At 43.4% G+C, this 20,528-nt stretch overlaps 1 protein-coding gene across 4 annotated transcripts; it reads left to right on the top strand.

Annotated features, from left to right (window-relative positions):
- Positions 1-721: 721 nt before the first annotated feature.
- Positions 722-20,274, top strand: LOC121578067. 4 transcript variants are annotated; one of them, XM_041892154.2, is made up of 15 exons: positions 722-895; positions 1,929-2,324; positions 9,206-9,374; positions 9,565-9,674; positions 9,960-10,071; positions 10,196-10,237; positions 12,320-12,444; positions 12,552-12,608; positions 12,933-12,999; positions 13,146-13,378; positions 13,598-13,651; positions 13,854-13,905; positions 18,140-18,241; positions 19,034-19,072; positions 19,857-20,274. In XM_041892154.2, exons 2-15 carry the CDS (start codon positions 2,208-2,210, stop codon positions 20,204-20,206), a joined length of 1,629 nt encoding a protein of 542 aa, XP_041748088.2. In that variant the 5' UTR covers positions 722-895; positions 1,929-2,207; the 3' UTR covers positions 20,207-20,274. The 4 variants fall into 4 exon arrangements, with proteins under 4 accessions (XP_041748088.2, XP_041748089.2, XP_045079698.1 ...); XM_041892155.2 differs by having other exon boundaries at positions 9,963-10,071; positions 19,857-20,273; XM_045223763.1 differs by having other exon boundaries at positions 19,955-20,088.
- The last annotated feature ends 254 nt before the right edge of the window (positions 20,275-20,528 follow it).

The following is a 20,528-nucleotide window of genomic DNA, read 5'->3' as shown; positions in this document are numbered from 1 at the left end:
ATATCGACATAACCTGAAAAACCGCTCAGTAAGGAAGAAGCCGCTGCTCCAAAACCGCCATACAAAAGCCAGACTATGGTTTGCAACTGCACATGGGGACAAAGATCATACTTTTTGGAGATATGTCCTCTGGTCTGATGAAACAAAAATAGAACTGTTTGGCCATAATGACCATCGTTATGTTTGGAGGAAAAAGGGAGTGCTTGCAAGCCGAAGAACACCATCCCAACCGTGAAGCACGGGGGTGGCATTTCTGTAATAGTTCTCATGAAGTAAGGTGACTAATTCATTTTACAGGACACGCTGCTGAAGGAAACAAACTGAACAGGGAAAATGTGCCCTGAACCACTACATACAGTATCACTGATATTGTCACTAAATCTACAATCTAATTGTAGGCTCTTCTGTGGGTCTTGACATGACAATGCTTACAGTATACAAACAGACAGACATACGCTTGACAGGCTTTACATTGGATTTATACTTCACCGATAACACACACACACACACACACAGCCAAGGATATAGACTTTGATCCGTCTGGGTACATTGGTTAAAGTTTTACCACGATATACAAGCAGGGTTCCTCCTGGATATTACTGCTGCGTTGCCTTGTCTATTACCATTGGTTTAATGTCACTGCTTTTTTTTGGGGGGGGGGCTTGACAAGGACACAGAGGGGAGGGATCATGTCATGGTTGAGAGACAATCACCACATGACTCAACCTACCATATACCAGTTACCTGGCAATGACAGAGCACACTAACAACGAAACTGTTGGATTTCCCTGGATATGTAATCACTGTATTCTCTTACTGTGGAGAGTTGTAGCTTTTTCAACCAAGGAATACAATATACTCTGACAGATGGATGTGAAGATAAAATATCTATGCTGTAAGTATTACACATGTATGCTCATGTAACCACTGATTAGAATAACATACTACATTTGATATACACTGAGTGTACAAAACATTAAGAACACCTGCTCTTTTCATGACATAGACTGACCAGGTGAATTCAGGTGAAAGCTATGATCCCTTATCTGCTAAATGGCATATTATTATTATTATTATTATTGATGTCACTTGTTAAATCCACTTCAAATCAGTGTAGACGAAGGGGAGGAGACAGGTTAAAGAAGGATTTTTAAGCCTTGAGACAATTGAGACATGGATTGTGTATGTGTGCCATTCAGAGGGTGAATTGGCAAGACAAAATATTTAGGTGCCTTTGAACGGGGTATGGTGGTAGGTGCCAGGCGCACTGGTTTGAGTGTGTCAAGAACTCTAACACTGCTGGGTTTTTCACGCTCAACAATTTGCTGTGTGTTTCAAGGATGGTCCACCACCCAAAGGACATCCAGCCAACTTGACACAACTGTGGGAAGCATTTGAGTTAACATGGGCCAGCATCCCTATAGAACACTTTCGACACCTTGTAGAGTCCATGCCCCGACAAATTGAGGCTGTTCTGAGGGCAAAAGGGGTGGGGTGGAACTCAATATCAGGAAGGTGTTCCTAATGTTTGGTATACTCAGTGTGTATTGCAATGTATGGGGACAGCTTCTAATAGATACATAGTCACCTCCGTGACATACCTTTCATCACCAAAGCTGTGTTAGCATTTACTGTTCATGTTGCTGAACAATCCAACCCTTTTGTTAGTGCCAATGATATAAATGGGCAATTCACACACACTATTCAGTTGGGGCGGTGCAACTCAATATTAGGAAGGTGTTCCTAATGTTTTGTATACTCAATGTATATTATCTTAAATTACATGGTTAAGCTATTCTCTCATTCTATCATGGCTAGGCTGTCATTCATTTTTACTGTACCAGTTGAAATTGAGCAAGGCATGTCACAAATGTCTTATCTAATCTTAGCTAATAGGCAGCACTTTGCTCTCTCTCTGTTTCCCTCAGGTAATCCCCTCCATTCTTCGACACAGCCTGGTGTCTGACATCAGGAAGTTGGATTCAGTCTAGACTTCTAACAAAGCCCAATGCCAGGAAATAGGACTCGCTCAACTTGATTTTCGGACTTGCTCAACTTGTTTTCCATGTCGCCAGATACACAGAGGCATACTGATGGGATTGTGTGTGGACATATCTGACAACAGTTGATAATCACAGATGAAGGAAACAAGTGCTTGAGGATCCAAATGGTACAAACCTCTGAATGTGTCGAATTTGAGGAAAATTATGAAAGCAATGTTTTCGTGGTGGTCGCTTGCAATCCTGCTCTCGATCCAGATTTTCGCTTCAGCTTTGGAGTTGGAGATGCTTGACTATGAGAGTGAACACTTCACCTGCTCAAAGGTAATAAACTAATGATCATTATAACGAGAGGTCAACAATCATTGTGTGTGTGTGTGTGTGTGTGTGTGTGTGTGTGTGTGTGTGTGTGTGTGAGTGAGTGAGAGAAAGAGCAAGAGAGAGAGAGAGAGAGAGAGAGAGAGAGAGAGAGAGAGAGAGAGAGAGAGAGAGAGAGAGAGAGAGAGAGAGAGAGAGAGAGAGAGGGGGAGAGAGGGAGAGAGAGAGGAGAGAGGGAGAGAGAGAGGGAGAGAGGGAGAGAGAGAGGGAGAGAGAGAGTGAGAGAGGGAGAGAGAGAGGGAGAGAGGGAGAGAGAGAGAGAGGGAGAGAGAGAGAGGGAGAGAGAGAGAGGGAGAGAGAGGGAGAGGGGCGGTAAGGAGATGGACACAGAAACGAGGAAGAGGAAAGCGAGAGATGGGAGCGGAACAGAGAAAGAAAGTGGATGTACTGTATGCCACTATCTGTTAACAATCACTTCAGATTAAATAGTTTCCTTTTTCCAACTTGCACGTTACTTATTTAAGTCATGATGATAACTGATCCCCGAACAGGTGTGTGTGTGTGTGTGTGTGTGTGTGTGTGTGTGTGTGCATGTGAGTGTGCATGTGATTGTGCATGTGAGTGTGTCTCAGAAGAAAGAAAAGTTGTATCAACGTCTAATATCTTTCTCTAAATCCCGTGTGGCTCAGTGTGTGTGTCAGTAGTCATTGTGTATGTATAAATGCAGTAAAGTACTTACCGGTAGTTGTGTAGTGACCTTGTACAGTGCCTTCAGAAAGTATTCACACCACTTGACTTTTTCCACATTTTGTTGTGTTGATTACATTTTGATTTTTTTTGGCACTGGCCTACACAAAATACCCCATAATGTCAAAGTGCAATTATGTTTTTAATTCTTTTGGACAATTCATTAAAAATGAAAAGCTAAAATATCTTGAGTCAATAGGTATTTCTTATGGCAAGCCAATATGTATTCAACCCCTTGGTTATGGCATGCCTAAATAAGTTCAGGAGTAAAAATTAGCTTAACAAGTCACATAATAAATTGCATAGACTCACTCTGTGTGCAATAATAGTGTTTAACATGATTTCTGAATGACTTCAGCATGTTAACAGTTCTTACAAAAACAAGTAGTGATGAAGTCAATCTCTCCTCCACTTTGAGCCATGAGAGATTTTCATGCATATTATTAATGTTAGCTCTCCATGTACATTTAAGGGCCAGCAGTGCTGCCCTGTTCTGAGCCAATTGTAATTTTCCTAAATCCCTCTTTGTGGCACCTGACCACACGACTGACCAGTAGTTCAGGTGCGACAAAACAAGGGCCTGTAGGACCTGCCTTGTTGATAGTGTTGTTAAGAAGGTAGAGTAGTGCTTTATTACGGATAGACTTTTCAACATTTTAACTACTGTTGTATCAACATGTTTTGACCATGACAGTTTACAGTCCAGGGTTACTCCAAGCACTTTAGTCACCTCAACTTGCTCAATTTCCACATTATTCATTGCAATATTTAGTTGAGGTTTAGGGTTTAGTGATTGATTTGTCCCAAATACAGTGCTTTTAGTTTCTGAAATATTTAGGACTAACTTATTCCTTGGCACACATTCTGAAAGTCACCGCAGCTCTTTGTTAAGTGTTGCAGTGAATTCACTCACTGTAGTAGCTGACGTGTATAGTATTGACTCATCCGCATACATAGACACACTGGCTTTACTCAAAGCCAGTGGCATGTCATTAGTAAAGATTTTAAAAAGTAAGGTGCCTAGACCGCTGCCCTGGGGAATTCCTGATTCTACCTGGATTATGTTGGAGCATGGTGAAGTTATTAATTACACTTTGGATAGTGTATCAATACACCCAGTCACAACAAAGATACAGGCGTCCTTCCTAACTTAGTTGCTGGAGGCCAATGATGACTTTGAAACTGTTACAGAGTTTAATGGCTGTGATAGGAGAAAACGAACTAACATTGTAGTTACTCCACAATACTACTCTGTACAGAATAAAAAATATTCCAAAACATGTATCCTGTTTGCAACAAGGCACTAAATGAATACTGCAAAAAACTTTTTGTCAGTAACTGAACTTTTTGTCCTGAATACAAAGTGTTATGTTTGGGGCAAATCTAATACAACACATTACTGAGTACCACTCTCCATATTTTCAACGATAGTGGTGGCTGCATCATGTTATGGGTATGGTTGTAATCGTTAAGGACTGGGGAGTTTTTCAGAATAAAAAAATAAAAGGAATGGAGCTAAGCACAGGCAAAATCCTAGAGGAAAACCTGGTTCAGTCTGCTTTCCACCAGACACTGGGAGATTAGTTCACCTTTCAGCAGGGCAATAACCTAAAACACAAGGCCAAATCTACACTGAGTTGCTTACCAAGAAGACAGTGAATGTTCATGAGTGGCAAAGCTACAGTTTTGACTTAAATCTACTATGGCAAGACCTGAAAATTGTTGCCTAGCAATGATCAACAACCAAAGCTTGAAAAGAATAATGGGCAAATTCAGCTGTGGAAATCTCTTAGAGACTTACCCAGAAAGACTCACAGCTGTAATCGCTGCCAAAGGTACTTCTACAAAGTATTGACTCAAGGGCATGAATACTAATGTTAATGAGATATTTCCATATTTCACTTTGTCATTATGGAGTACTGTGTATAGATGAGTGAACAAAAATAATATTTAATACATTTTGAATTCAGGCTGTAACACAACAAAATGTGGAATAAGTCAAGGGGTATGAATACTTTCTGAAGGCACTGTATGTATGGATGAATACAGCATAGTACTTACCAGTAGTTGTGCAGGCCTAGTGACCGTGTATGTGTGGTTGAATCAGTGACGTGTGGAGAGGTCAGTGGCTGGGTAGGCACTGGCTCAAATCAAACCAAAATGTATTTGTCACATGCTTCGTAAACAACAGGTGTAGACTAACAGTGAAATGCTTACTTAGGGGCCCTTCCCAACAATGCAAAGGGAAAGAAAATAGAGAAATCATAGAAAAGTAAAAACAAGTAATCATAAAAGTAATAATAAATACACGAGTAACGATAATTTGACTATACACACGAGGTACCAGGTACCAGTCGATGTGCAGGGGTACGAGGTAATTGAGGTACATATAACTAGGAATAAAGTGACTAGGCAACAGGATATATAATAAAACAGTAGCAGCAGCATATGTGATGAGTCAAAAAATATAGTGCAAAAAGGGTCAATGCAGATAGTCGGGTTAGCTATTTGGTTAACTATTTAACTAATTGTTTAGCAGTCTTATGGCTTGGGGGTAGAAGCTGTTCAGGGTCCTATTGGTTCCATACTTGCTGCATCGGTACTGCTTGCCTTGCGGTAGCAGAAAGAACAGACTATGACTTCGGTGGCTGGAATCTTTTACAATTTTTAGGGCCTTCCTCTGACCCAGCCTGGTATAGAGGCCCTGGATGGCAAGGAGCTTGGCCCCAGTGATGTACTGGGCCGTAAGCATTACCCTCTTTAACACCTTGTGGTTGGATACAAGCAGTTGCCATACAAATCGGTGATGCAGCCAGTCAAGATGCTCTCAGTGGTGCAGCTGTATAATTATTTGAGGATCTGAGGGCGCTGTCGTGCCCTCATCACGACTGTGTTGGTGTGTGTGGACCATGATAGATGCTTAGGGATGTGTACACCAAGGAACTTGAAGCTCTTGACCCTGCTCTACTACAGCCCCGTCGATGTGAATGGGGGCATGCTGTCTTGCTGACACTGAGGGAGAGGTTGTTTTCCTGGCACCACACTGCCAGGTCTCTGACCTTCTCCCTATAGGCTGTCTCATCGTCATCGGTGATCAGGCCTACCTCAGCAAACTTAATGATGGTGTTGGCGTTGTGCACGGCCACGCAGTCGTGGCTGAAGAGGGGACTAAGCACGCACCCCTGATGGGCCCCGTGTTGTGGGTCAGCATGGAGGAACTGGAGGAAGTCCAGGATCCAGTTGCAGAGGGAGGTGTTCAGTCCCAGGGTCCTTAGTTGATGAGCTTGGAGGGTACTATGGTGTTGAACGCTGAGCTGTAGTCAATTAACAGCATTCTCACATAGGTGATCCTCTTGTCCAGGTGGGAGAGGGCAGTGTGGAGTGCAATATAGATTCCGTCATCTGTGGATCTGTTCAGGAGGTATGTGAATTGGAGTGGGTCATATGGGATGATGGTGTTGATATGAGCCATGACCAGCCTTTCAAAGCATTTCATGGCTACAGATGTGAGTGCTATGGGGTGATAGTCATTTAGACAGGTTACCTTGGCGTTCTTGGGCACAGGGACTATGGTGATCTGCTTGAAACATGTAGCTATTACAGACTGTGTCAGGGAGAGGTTGAAAATGTCAGTGAAGACACTTGCCTGCTGGTCAGCACATGAACTGAGTACGCGTCCTGGTAATTCATCTGGCCCTGCGGCCTTGTGAATGTTAACCTGTTTAAAGGTCTTACTCAAATCGGCTACAGAGAGCGTGATCACACAGTCGTCCAGAACAGCTGGTAATCTCATGTCTGGTTCAGTGTTGCTTGCGAGCATAGAAGGCATTTAACTTTTCTGGTAGGCTCGCGTCACTGGGCAGCTCATGGCTGGGTTTCCCTTTCTAATCCATTATAGTTTGCAAGCCCTCCCACATCCGGTGAGCGTCAGAGCCTGCGTAGTAGGATTTGATCTTAGTCCTGTATTGACGCTTTGCCTGTCTGATGGCTCGTTATCAATGGCAGATGTACTTACAAGAATCACATTGATGAAGCCCAAGCTTACCATACAACAGATAGCTCCAACAACCAGAGTGACAAAGGCTATTAACCAAAATTAAGAAAAATAATTAACCATATGTAAACACAGATGATACACAAGCGATAGTCTCCGATGGCCGCACATTTCATATCATCCGATAAAATCACACAGCTCAACTCTAACAGTCATTCACAACCGATAGGTGGCACTAAAGACCAATATATGGACAATATAAGAAGCTGTTTAGCTTGCTAGCCTACACAGTTTTAATAAACAAACAAGCTAGATAGCACATTATCTTGTTCAACTGTTAATTAAGTAGCTAGCAAGCTACACATTATGCTAAATAACAGTCAGACATACAATGTATTCTACAGTGGCACTTGCGTTGCTGCGTGCAGAATGCAAATGGTGCCAGGGGCTGAAATATTAGAGCACACTTCTGGGGTGATTTTCTCTTAACAACTAATCAGAGTTTTGACAGTTGATACACACATTTGATATCATTATGAAGCTTGAAATCTTCTCTTTTCTACAGTATATATAGTTCAAATGTATGTCGTGGTCCATGCGACTGATAATCATGGAGCAAGTTACATATGTTTTACGCATTTGTAATAAACCAGTTATTCTCATGTTCATTCATGGCCTGCTAATTGCAAAGGAAAATGCTAAAGGCTAACCTTCACTTGTAAATTAAATCCACTAATCTATCCTTTTGGATGAATGGAACTTTTTTGAAGTGCATAATATCCGTTTTGTTAGGTTATTTTTTATGCTAGCTAGTTAACTTCATTAATGTTAGATGACACTCAGGGGATGCCAGTGCCAAACTATGTAAACACGACCATAAGAACTGCATATCCACAGAGAGGAAGAGGTGAGTATCTCTGATATCCCAAAACATTTTTAAGGCAATACGCATGTACAAACTATGAAATCCGCTCAATGAAATGAATGTAGCTAGCGCAATAGGGATTATGCAGTGTTTGCCCAGTCCATCAACAGTGACTGGAGTCAGGAATGCTGTCATGAGCACTCTCTCTCCCTGGTAGCAACATTAATTGCATTCAATTATCTTCCACTCTGCTCACCTCCCTCTCTCTACTCAGCCTAACTAGCTCCACCTGCCCTGCTCTGCTCTTGTTACCTGGCCAGCTGCACTGCATTTCCCACTCACCATCCTCACCTTGCCTCACTCTGTTCTAATTACTCTGCCAGCTGAACTGCATTTCCCCACTACCACTCCCAGTATATCAAGCCCTGGTTTTCAGCCAAGCCCTGTCAGATCGTCTTCAAACCCGGACCAGTAACCTGCCTGTCTGCGCTCTGACTCCTGTTTGTGATACCGATCCTTTCTTGACTGCCTCCTTGTTCTACTGCCCCGTCTATCCCAACCTGCCTTCTGGACCTCGACTACTCTCCGATCTTCAGCCCCTCCGGTCTCCGACCACCAGATGAGCGTGCCCAGACGTTTCACCACCCTCAGCCCGATACGCCGCTCCATCACTGGGGAACACACACACTAAGCACTTGGACTGGACACCCCCGGACATTTGGTGACCCCCGGAGCACAGGTACCCACAGGAGGACCCTGAAAGACCCCTGACACCCCTGGGACTCCTCTTCCCGCCTGTAACCTTGAATAAAGAACTCTGAATTTGAACTTGCGCTCTTGGGTCCTCTTCTGTTCGTGACAAATGCGATTTGAATGCATTTCAATGAAGGGGAAGGTAGGCACTGCATTCGACAATCGGTGATGCATACCCTGGTGCCTCTCCTGAATTTCTTTTAATGCAGTTTTAGCAAATGTTGGTATTTTCAACATACAAACCACCAGAATCATTGAGAAAAAACATTCAATATTTTTGTTGTTGTTGTGAAAATCTATTTTTTATTATATTTTTTATTTGGCTTTTCATAACAGTTATTTTGATTAGATTATCACAGGGTAGGCACTGGCTAACCTGCCTACCCTGACTGCACGTCACTGGGTTGAACACAGTAAGGTACTCACCGGTAGGTGTGTAGTCATTGTGTATGAATGGATGAATAGAGTATAGTACTTGCATACAATAACGGTAGTTGTGTAGTGACTGTTTACCTTGTCTCTCATCAGAGTCTCTCTAACTGCACAGTGAAGGCAGGTGCTATGGTTCTGAACCCAGAGTGTCCTGTCGATCACAGGGGTCTGGAGGTGCAGCCGGTGCTGTGCTGCAGACAGGGCACAGCATGCAGACCCTGCCTACACATTCGCCTTGACATCCAGCCCAGAAAGCACCAGACAGGTGTATGAATACTCTAAACCCCCTTTTTTCAATTTTAACCTCTGCTGTTAAAATGTTAAAAGAGAACATTTTGGTAGAGTGCACCCTTATTAGCTTCTAATGCATGGTTTATTGCAAATACTCTCATCTTGTGTCAGTAAGTCATGCCATCCTCACTCCTGCGGCCTAATGTGTTCTCTGTGTGTTTCAGCATCATATGTGAGTGTATGTTACAACGTACCAGAGCTAGAAATGGATATGTGCAAGAAGCTGGAGTTCACAGTGATCCCTGCTGCTCTGGATGGGCAAGCTACATCCGAGGTATATTCCATCTAAATGTACATGTGTGCATCTGAATGTGTGTGTGCGTGTGCGTGCATGTGTATGTGCGTGCTTCCATGCTCAGTTGGTAGAGCATGGCGCTTGCAACGTCAGGGTTGTGGGTTCGATTCCCACGGGGGGCCAGTATGAAAAATGTATGCACTCACTAACTGTAAGTCGCTCTGGATAAGAGCGTCTGCTAAATGACAAAAATTTGTGTGTGTGTGTGTGTGTGTGTGTGTGTGTATGTGTGTGTGATTCATGTCCATGTTCATCTACACCCAGCAGGTATGGCTGTCACTGCTGCTGAAAGATAATGCTGTGTCCTTCAACAGTCAGGTGACTGTGTATGTTTGCTCCCATCACTCTAAAGTGGTGCTTCCCTCAGTGGATGAAGGTATTGCAATTCCCATAGTGATCAAACAGCTTATATCATTGCTTTGACTGTCAATACATATTTGTTAGTAATTGATCATCTGAAATGTTGAAATCTGATAGTTATTTGTTCTCTCTGCCCTTAGTGTGCTCATCCGCTGCACAGGGGGTTGTAGAAGAGTGTGACGGTGAGTTACATGCACTATGTTCTATGTTTGTTTGTTTCTATGGTTCCCATGTTGTTATTACCATATAAATAGAATTACTAGAATGGGTATCCAAATTCAGGAGTGTATCCACAGGAGTTAAGCAAGAAGTAAAAACAGGAAGTCCTGTACAGCATTCAATCTGGTTCTATTTATATTCAGCTAATTCTAATTCTATTGTTATTACATCTCCTGAGTCCTGTGTGCAGATATATTGGTCTCACTTTAATGTTTCTCACTGTAATATTGGTCTTACTGTAATGGATAGTCCTCTATAGATGCTTAACCCTTAAGCATCTAAGGCCTGTCTAAGCCAGGGGAGGGGTTCTACTAAGCTATATGGAATTGTTTTAAGAAGGTCATATCAAGGATCATTTAACTTTGATTTTGAATTTTAAGACCCCTTGAAGTATAAAAAATATATATATTACACAATGATTTGATTAAAAATTATTTTGGGCCTTACTGCTATTAGCCCATACAAACACATTGAATTTTTACATTTACATGTTTAGTCATTTAGCAGACGCTCTTATCCAAAGCGACTTACAGTTAGTGAGTACATACATTTTCTTCATACTGCATAACAGATTCACTAAATGGAACAACAGATAGTCCCCCTGTTTTTTTTACATGTATTTAACCGCTTATTTTTGACACTCGATGTACCATAAGTCATGGCCATAAATATTGGCACCCTTAAACTTTATTCAAGTAACTCAAAATTTTCCCTAAAAATACATTGAAATTTACCAAAGTATTTGGTCTCCACAATTATTTATTTCACTGTTAATATTACAGACCATTAGTTTTTTATTCAGAACATAATATATCCATTTAAATCAGAAAATAAACAGAAATGGCATTGACAAAATTATTGACACCCTAGACTTAATATTTGGTAGCACAGCCTTTGGTCAAAAGAACTGCAATCAAGCGCTTCCTATAGCCATCGATGAGCTTCCTGCACCTCTGTACTAGCAGTTTGGCCCACTCCTCTTGTGCAAACTGCTCCAGTTCTCCCAGATTTTTGAAGGGTGCTTTCTCCCAACTGCTGTTTTCAGATCTCTCCACAAGTTTTCAATGGGATTTAGATCTGGACTCATTGCTAGCCACATCAGAACAGTCCAGCGTTTTGTCTTGAACCATTCCTGGGTGCTTTTTGAAGTGTGTTTGGGGTCATTGTCCTGCTGGAAGGCCCATGACCTTCGACTGAGGTGCATTATTTTAAAAAGTGCAAGGATGCCAATATTTCTGGTTACTGGCGGACCTTCAGACGAGTCTTGTGAAGTCAGTGGGCCTCCTAGAGCAACACTGACATGTACGTGTTCATGAGAGTCTCACCTTTATACAGAGGGATCATATTAGTGTGTAGACCAAACTGTTCGGACACTACAGACAGAAGTTGGCAGATTGGCTGTACCGACTTCAGACGAGTTCCCTTCAGACGCTTGTCGGGGTTGTAGAGCAAAACGGGGAACACCATCGTGTTCGTGAGAGTCTCATCTTTCCATAGAGGGGTCATAATAGTTAAGACCAATTTTCGGGATGTCTCATGGTCTGACAAACACCGCTCTGTCACCTTTCATCGCAGATGCGGAAGTGCGACATGGTCGGATGCGGTGCAAAAACAGACATGTCTAGCTTAAACTGACAGGTTGTTATAGGGATTTTTTTATGCTAATTCGATTATCGATTGCCTCCCTGTTGACATGCAACATCTTGCCTAGGGCTAGGCCAAGGATTAGGGTTAAGGGTTAGAGTTAGAGTTAGGATTAGGGTTAAAGGTTAGTGTTAGAGTTAGGGTTAGTGTTAAGACATTACATTACATTTTTACATTTAGCAGATGCTCTTATCCAGAGCGACTTACGGCTAGTGGATAATTAAAGTAGTTGAACAGTTTGCTGCTAGTCAGTTGAGCATATATAAACCATCTGTAGGGGACTATCCAAACCAATACATATTTTATCCGTGGCATTTGTTCTGTTTTTCCATAATGATTCTGGTTTATTTGAAGAGAGAGAAACATTTTTCTGTTCTCTAATTGGCTGGTGTGTCTGTCAGTCCCCAGTTTCAGCGCTCTGATTGATCAGGAGAGGCGTGAGGTGAGGCTGCGAGTCGACAAGGAAGAGGACAGCCCCTACCCACTGGAAATGTGCATACAACATGAAGATAACGGAGTGTGCAGGGTCCGTGTTGTACTTGGCTTTCTTTTTAACTCAGTTAATAGGCAATGATTTTCTCAGACTTTCACCCTTCCCTCTTCAATGATAACATGTTGTTTGTTGTCCTACAGCCCTGTAAGGAGAGGACGGTTCCACTGCACTCTGTCACCCCCTGCATGTGCTTCCAGGTACTGATCTTATTTCCCCTTTTTCATTACCAACCTGGATTAGGCCTACAGTACTTTTGTCAGTAGTGCTGCTACTAGAAACATCCAACTCAGTGACAAGGTTATACATTTTGTGTTGCTCACTTGAATTCTCTGTTTTTTGTGTGTTTTAATAATCGGTGTGTGTGTGTTAATCAGTGTGTGCTAATCGGGGTGTGTGTTTCAGGTGTGTGTTAATCGGTGTGTGTGTGTTTCAGGTGTGTGTTAATCAGTGTGTGCTAATCGGTGTGTGTGTTTCAGGTGTGTGTTAATCGGTGTGTGTTAATTGGTGTGTGTGTATTTCAGGTGTGGTGGGATACAGGAGACGAGAGGTCTCGTCGATCTATGAGCTGTCCCTTTAGAAACCACACCGGTAAGAGAAGAACCATGTAGCATCCTTCTTGCTACACCTGTGTTACACTATGACAGTAATGAATGTGGGCCATGATGTTGATTCCCATTGCATCTGTAACTCCACTATAAAGTACAGTATCTTATACCTGTATCTCTCTCTTCCAGAGCTGTTGCAGAGGAACGTATGGGAGAATGTGTCAGTATCTGTGGTGCAGGGCCAAATGAACAGTGGTGGTGCCATGCTATCCTGGAACCTGACTGCCCCCTGTAGGATGGAGGCTGAAGTGTGGCACTGCCAGAAAGATGCAGGCTTGGACAAGGACAGGTGCACAGAGCTGGTTGCCTTTAGGCAGCGTCTGTCAGATGACATATGGAGGGAAAACGACAGGGGACACTGGGTACGTATATCGAAGCATTTGATGGATGCTTTTGATCATTTTGTCCCCTTTTTATTGATGCATCTTTAGTGACCTTTTTGTCATTGGGATATACTCTCATCATTTGTAGCAATTGTTTGTTTAGTTTTTTACTTGTGGCTTTTTTATGGTCTGGTGAGATATGAATAAGACATATTTTGATTGAATGATAGATATATTTGTTTTATGTTTATGTTTCAGCTGATGCCCGGTGTGTTTGTGGATGTCAAACCTGGCCTTGATCTCTGTGTGATGGTAAGACACTTCTACTGGTTCACTCTCGTTGTTCCCCAGTATTAAACTGGGATCCTGTCGTATCATGATGAGAGCTCATCTTATGGTAAATGTGTGTGTGTGTGTTTGTGTTTGTTTGTGTCGTGTGTGTGTGTGTGTGTGTGTGTGTGTGTGTGTGTGTGTGTGTGTGTGTGTGTGTGTGGGGGGGTCTCTGTCCCTCCAGGTGAAGGTTAAAGGGAAGCACAGTGAGCTTGGCCCCTTCTGTCCCATTGACTGTGAGTATTTTAGGAGAGGGCTGAAGTATCATTGTTGGGTGATAGTCCCGTGTAGCTCAGTTGGTAGAGCATGGCGTTTGCAACGCCAGGGTTGTGGGTTCGTTTCCCACGGCGGGCCAGTATGAAAAAAAACAAAAAAAACATGTATGCACTCACTAACTGTAAGTCGATCTGGAGAAGAGCGTCTGCTAAATGACTAAATTCTATGAAAATGGTGGCTTTCCTGTCCCCTGCCTTAACCACCAGGGAAAAACACCAAAACAAATAAGATAATGACACAAAATATATGTTTTTGTTTTAATTGAAATGTTTTATTGTTAATAAACATATGTAAGACAGTTATATTGCAAATTATATTTTTCATATTATCGTAGAACACGGTCAGCACCATGAAAATGGCTTGTCCTTCGAGTCAGGAGTCATGGTCTAGTGACATATTTTGAGTCAAAATATATTTTGTTCTCCAACTTTAAATGCCATAATACAAAGTAAAGTATTATAGCTCTTTAGGGAATTAATTAAAAAGCTAAAATATCAACTAAATATTATAATTACTTTACAGGGAATAGCTGTCCCTCAATTTCATGTCACTGGTGTTACCCTTTTTCAAAACACTTTGAAAAAATGCAACATCCTGCCAACTTCTTCCTGGGTCAAAGGTTAATTGCAGGTGGGGCTGTTTTGAAGAGCACATGGTGATTCTGCACTCTCTCTTCATATGTTAGCAATTTGATGATTCATTTGGTAATTTAATGCGAAGCTTTAAAAGGCTTCACTGGTGTTATGCAGTTTATAGTATGGGGACAGGAAATATGATTGAAATAATTGATCCAATCACATTTTTAAGTGATTTATTTACAATTTAAGAAGTGTGGTTTGAGCTACTGTGGCCCCCATTTTAGATATGCCATCTTGTCAGCAGATTCGTCACTGGTGTTACATCACTGGTGTTCCTGTTCCTGCTGGTAACACCAGTGACATGACAGTAACACCAGTCACAATCAATAACACTGCTAACTTTTTATATCAATGTAAGGTTTTATACTGTTTCAATATTGTAATTTGTAACATAATGTCTTTCCTTTTGATAAATATGGCAAATTAAAAAGTAAGTGCTGCTGAAAAGCAAAGACTACGACAGCGCAGGGATGCTGACCCAGACAGCAGAGCAGCTTACCTTGAAAAAAACCCGACTTACTTATTTAAAGGATTTAGAGAGTCAAAAAAGAAAGAGAGTGAATAATCTCACAGAAAGAGGAAAAAGTAGCGAAAGCAATGTCGGGTCAGACAGAAAAACAGAGAGATGTTGAGAGCAGGAGAGACAGTGTTGATCCCTTCTTCTGCAGGGAGAGACCCTTTTTGGGTTTGACACCACAGGAGAGCGACCGAGAAACTTGCCAGTGCAAGACTGTTGAGAACTCACAGTCCAGCAACCTGGAGGAGATTGCAGATAGCACAGTTTGTAACAATTCAAAGGCATGTGCCTATGGCGAATGCCAAGAATGTGAACACTCCACTGCACTAACTGCTAGACAGCAATCCAACGAAGAGGTGTCGCTCACTCAGTGGTGTCTGGAGAAGATAGAGCACAACAGAGCAAATGAAGAATAAGAGAAAAGTAGCTTCATCACTGTGAAGAAGGATATAGCCATAACCGAGGAAGAGCTGGTGACCCAGTTCCAGGATAGGCTCTTTAAATTTAGGAGACATCTGTTCAACATCCAATGGCAGTACCACAGCTACCGGACCTTGAGAGAGAACCTGACCAATGACTGCCTGATCCATATAGATTTTAGTGAAAACTTCACATACAAGCATGCTTCAGAGAACCAGTCAGTTCACTTCGGGGGTTCACACAAGCAGGCGACGATCCACACTGGTGTCTTCTATGTGGCAGAGGAGGCCCCTATCTCCTTCTGCACCATCTCACCCAGCAGAAGTCATGACCCAGCAGCCATATGGGCTCACCTGGACCCCGTCCTGGACATGATAAAGCAGCAGTACCCTACCGTGCAAAGCTTTCACTTCTTCAGTGATGGCCCTGCCACCCAATATAAACAGAAGGGCAACTTCTATATGTTTGGCACTGAACCTTTCAAGAAGGGCTTCCAGGGGAGTACGTGGGACTTTTTTGAGGCCAGTGAAGGAAAGGGTGCTCCGGATCGAGTGGGGGGTTCACTAAAGAGGTCAGCTGACCTCTTGGTCCACCACAGGAAAGACATAACGGATGCCTTTCTATCAGAAGGTAAGGGACTCTGGCACTCACCTCCACATCAAACAGATGTCATCGACCCAGATACCTCAACTCCACTTCGTCTAGATGTCATCAAGGCTCACCACACTGGATAGTGGTGCATTGTGAACTACGATGAACAACCATACCCTGGTGTTATACTGGAGGTCGAAGAACACAACGTTAAAGTTAAGCGCATGCACAGGAATGGAGTCAACAAGTTCTTCTGGCCAAGCCCAAGAGATGATATCCCGAGTGGTGCAGTGGTCTAAGGCACTGCATCGCAGTGCTAGCTGTGCCACTAGAGATCCTGGTTCGAATCCAGGCTCTGTCGTAGCCGACCGGGAGACCCATGGGGCGGCGCACAATTGTCCCAGCGTCGTCCAGGGTAGGGGAGGGAATGGCAGGCAGGGATGTAGCTCAGTTGGTAGAGCATGAGCGTTTGCAACGCCAGGGTTGTGGGTTCGATTCCCACGGGGGGCCAGTATGAAAAATTAAAAAAATAATATATGCACTCACTTAACTGTAAGTCGCTCTGGATAAGAGTGTCTGCTAAATGATTAAAATGTAAATGTAAAATGATATCAACTGGTATGGGGATGACCAGATTGTGTGTCTGATGCCAAAGCTGCTGCCAGTGAACAAAAGATCAGCTCAGATTGACCACAGTATCTGGAAGTACTTGGAGGAGCACCTGAACGTGTGAAAGTGGCAGATGTGAACTGGCCACAAGAGAAGAAGCCGTCAGTGGCTAGAAATCAATGGAGACTGGCTCGGAGATGATAAAAGATGGACGTGACACGATAACATGACAAAGAGAAACATATGGACAAACTTTTCTGAAGACAAACACATCTCAAGTAAAAGTGAAGTTAGTATGGGAAATAATGAGAACAGGAAATAGGCCTACTCCATGAACATGTTTTACTGCATACAATATGTTTATATCAGTGCTTTTGGGAAACGTTAGTCTTAGTTTACATTCAATGTTGTGTTTCTATTGTTCTTGTGTTTCTATAGTTCTAATAGACAAGTTTTATGCTTGTACGACAATGTTGTGTTAGGAAATACATTTTAGTCAATAGGCTTTTGGTCTTAATCTTTGACCAATAACCTTCATTTTATTGTTCATATGAAATCAACACATGTTACAAAATGATTTGTAAAAAAATATTACTAAATTGATCAAATTTGTATGAAATAATCATATGTTATGTCATTGGTTTCACATTGTTTCACTGATGTTATGTCGCGTCACTGGTGTTACTGCATGGCATATTGGTGTTCTGGCATCCGAGTTGCCCATCTTTATAGAATATGTTTATTTGTATCTACCCAACTGCTGCTGCATTCATTAGTAAGCATTTTAAGAATATGATAAACCAATTCTGATGACTCAACCTCAATCATTTCTGATGTTACAACACAAAAGACGTGGTATAATTAATTTTTTGCACAATAGAACTTTACACATCCCATTTTATAGTAAATTATTACTCGTTTTTTGAATAATCTTCATATTAGCATTAACCTTCTCTGTCTTTGATTATATATGCAAATTGCTTTGTGAAATTACATTCAGGAAAGCCTGAATTGTCATCTAAAATAAAGTCACAAAAAGACTGCACTTTCTAAAAATACATTAAGCTGGCTTTTATGTTGATTTATAATGGTAAACGGTTAACTATTATCTGACTGTAATTTTTTGGTTAAAAACAAAGTTGTTTTTATTTTTTATGTTGGCTCTTCAAGATCCACCATTTCCGTAGAATCACCCTGTTATCAAAGTTGATATGGATCCTACTAAAATTAATACAAGTACCATTTCCTGACCACTTCTCAGATTTTTGGTGTGTTAAAAGATGGCTGTTATGTTCAAATCTGATTCATCAATAAAGTATGTATTTGTATGCTCAGTAAAACAAACGTTCACAGTAGGGAAGCTAGTAAGAAATTCTAGGAGGATTGGAAAATAATCATATATGTACTTCTCCCTCTCAGCCAGTTGGTGGCACTGGCGCTGGAGTCTGTTGGTCCTGGTCTCCCTTATGCTGGCTGTCCTAGCAGCAATTTGTCTATATTTCCTGCATGGTAAACTGAAACGTGAGTCACTCTGGTCCTTCTCCCCGACTACACACATGCAAAGGCACTGTGTGTAGAGACAAAAAGAGTCCAAAAGTGTTAAACTTGTGTTAGGTTTGTGTTGTGTTACACTGTGGTGAAGTGAGTGCTAGGCTCTTCTCACCACGGATGTACTCTCTGCCTCCCACTAAATAATTCTTAATAGAGAGAGAGAGGAGGAGTTTTAAATGAGATCAAAATGTAGAGAAAGAGGGCTTGCACTGCATAGAGGCGTCACTACAGACCTGCGTTTGATACCGGGCTGTATCACAACCGGCTGTGGGGAGTCCCATGAGGTGGTGCACAATTGGCCCAGTGTTGTCTGGGTTAGGGGAGGGTTTGGCCGGGGGGGCTTTACTTGGTGCGGCTGTTTTCCGGGTTAAGTGGGTGGGTGTTAAGAAGCGCGGTTAGGCGGTCATGTTTCGGAGGACACGTGACTTGACCTTTTCCTCCGGTTGGGGAGTTGCAGTGATGAGACAAGATCGAAATTGGGGAGAAAGAGGTAAAATACAACAAAACACATTTTAGAAGAATTAATATCTTTCCTATACTACGTGTATTCCTCAGTGTCCCAGATTCACACTCCTCTCAATAGCTCTATTCATGTGTCTCTCTGACTGACTTGTGGGTGTTTACTACAGTTAGGAATTTGGGGGGTGGACAATGGCCCAAGGCTTTTTGTAAAGGACCAAAAACTCATGAAATGACACAGGAGACTCTGTGTTACAGAACCATATCAGTGTGTTTCACATCACATTTCTGTCTCTCCAACAGGGTGGGCATGGGAATGGCACCAGAAGGAGTGTGGTCGAAGTAAGCAGGTTTCTCATACTCCAAATGTACAATATGAAAATAAAGAAGATACATATTCATCTAGCAATAATCATTGAAAAACAATGGAAAATTAATGTCACTAAATCCCCCTGCCCTTTGCCTCCCTCCCTCATTCCCTCCCTCATTCCCTCCTTCATTTCTTATTTCTGTCCCTCCCCTCCCTCCCTCCCTCCCTCCCTCCCTCCCTCCCTCCCTCCCTCCCTCCCTCCCTCCCTCCTTCCCTCTTCCTTCCTTCCTTCCTTCCTTCCTTCCTTCCTTCCTTCCTTCCTTCCTTCCTTCCTTCCTTCCTTCCTTCCTTCCTTCCTTCCTTCCTTCCTTCCTTCCCTCCCCCTCTTTCCTTCCTTCCTTCCTTCCTTCCTCCCTCACTCCTTCCTTCCTTCCCTCCCTCCCTCCCTCCCTCCCTCCCTCCCTCCCTTCTCCTTCCCTCTTCCTCCTTCCCTCCCCTCCCTCCCTCCCCTCCTTCCTCCCTCCCTCCCTCCCTCCCTCCCTTCCTTCCTTCCTTCCTTCCTTCCTCCTTCCTTTCTTCCTTCCTTCCTTCCTTCCTTCCTTCCTTCCTTCCTTCCTTCCTTCCTTCCTTCCTCCTTCCTTCCTTCCTCTTCCTTCCTTCCCTCCCTCCCTCCCTCCCTCCCTCCCTCCCTCCCTTCCTTCCTTCCTTCCTTCCTTCCTTCTTTCCTTCCTTCCTTTCCTTCCTTCCTTCCTTCCTTCCCTCCCTCCCTCCCTCCCTCCCTTCCCTCCCTCCTTCCTTATCTCCCCCCCTCTGTAGTAGCCAACAGGGGACACATAGTGCTGCTGAGCCCGCCGGACGTGGATGGCTCTGTGTCAGAGCTGGTGTGTGAGCTCGGTTCCTCTCTGTGTTCCCAGGGCCTCAGTGTCTCTGTGGACCTGTGGAGTCGGGCTGAGCTGTGCTCTCTGGGGCCCCTGCCCTGGCTGCACTCCCAGCTGCAGCCCCTGGATAGCCAAGGGGGCCGGGCAATACTGGTACTGACACAGGCAGCCTGGGAGAGGACAGAGGACTGGGTTCGACAGTGGGACCAGCAGGGCCAACAGGGAAAGGACATAGTCCAGGGAGTGGAGAAGGAGGAGGGGGGTGAGGAGGTGGAGGGGGGAGAATAAGGGGCTTCTCCAGGGCTTGTCCTCCCCGTATGCAGACGTGTTCAGTGCCGCTCTGAGCTGCATCAAGGCGGACCACAAACTAGGTTGTGCTGGAGAACGCTTCCTCCTGGTCCACTTTGAGGCCCATTCTGCCAAGCCCCCCAGCAGTGAGAGAGGTCTCCCAGAGCTGTTCCAAGAGCTGCCCATGTTCCACCTGCCCTCCCAGAGCCAGGGGCTCCTTGCTGAGCTGGCCATGGGGCCCACAGGGCCTGGGGCTGGTATAGGTGGACATAGGGGCTGAAGGAGGCTACACAGAGACTGTCTGGGGGACTCAGAGGTTTGA

This window comes from Coregonus clupeaformis, chromosome 12, assembly GCF_020615455.1.
Source record: "Coregonus clupeaformis isolate EN_2021a chromosome 12, ASM2061545v1, whole genome shotgun sequence".
Classification (NCBI taxonomy): domain Eukaryota; kingdom Metazoa; phylum Chordata; class Actinopteri; order Salmoniformes; family Salmonidae; genus Coregonus; species Coregonus clupeaformis.
Note: the sequence above shows the minus strand (reverse complement) of the source record. Positions and strands in the feature narration are given on the sequence as shown.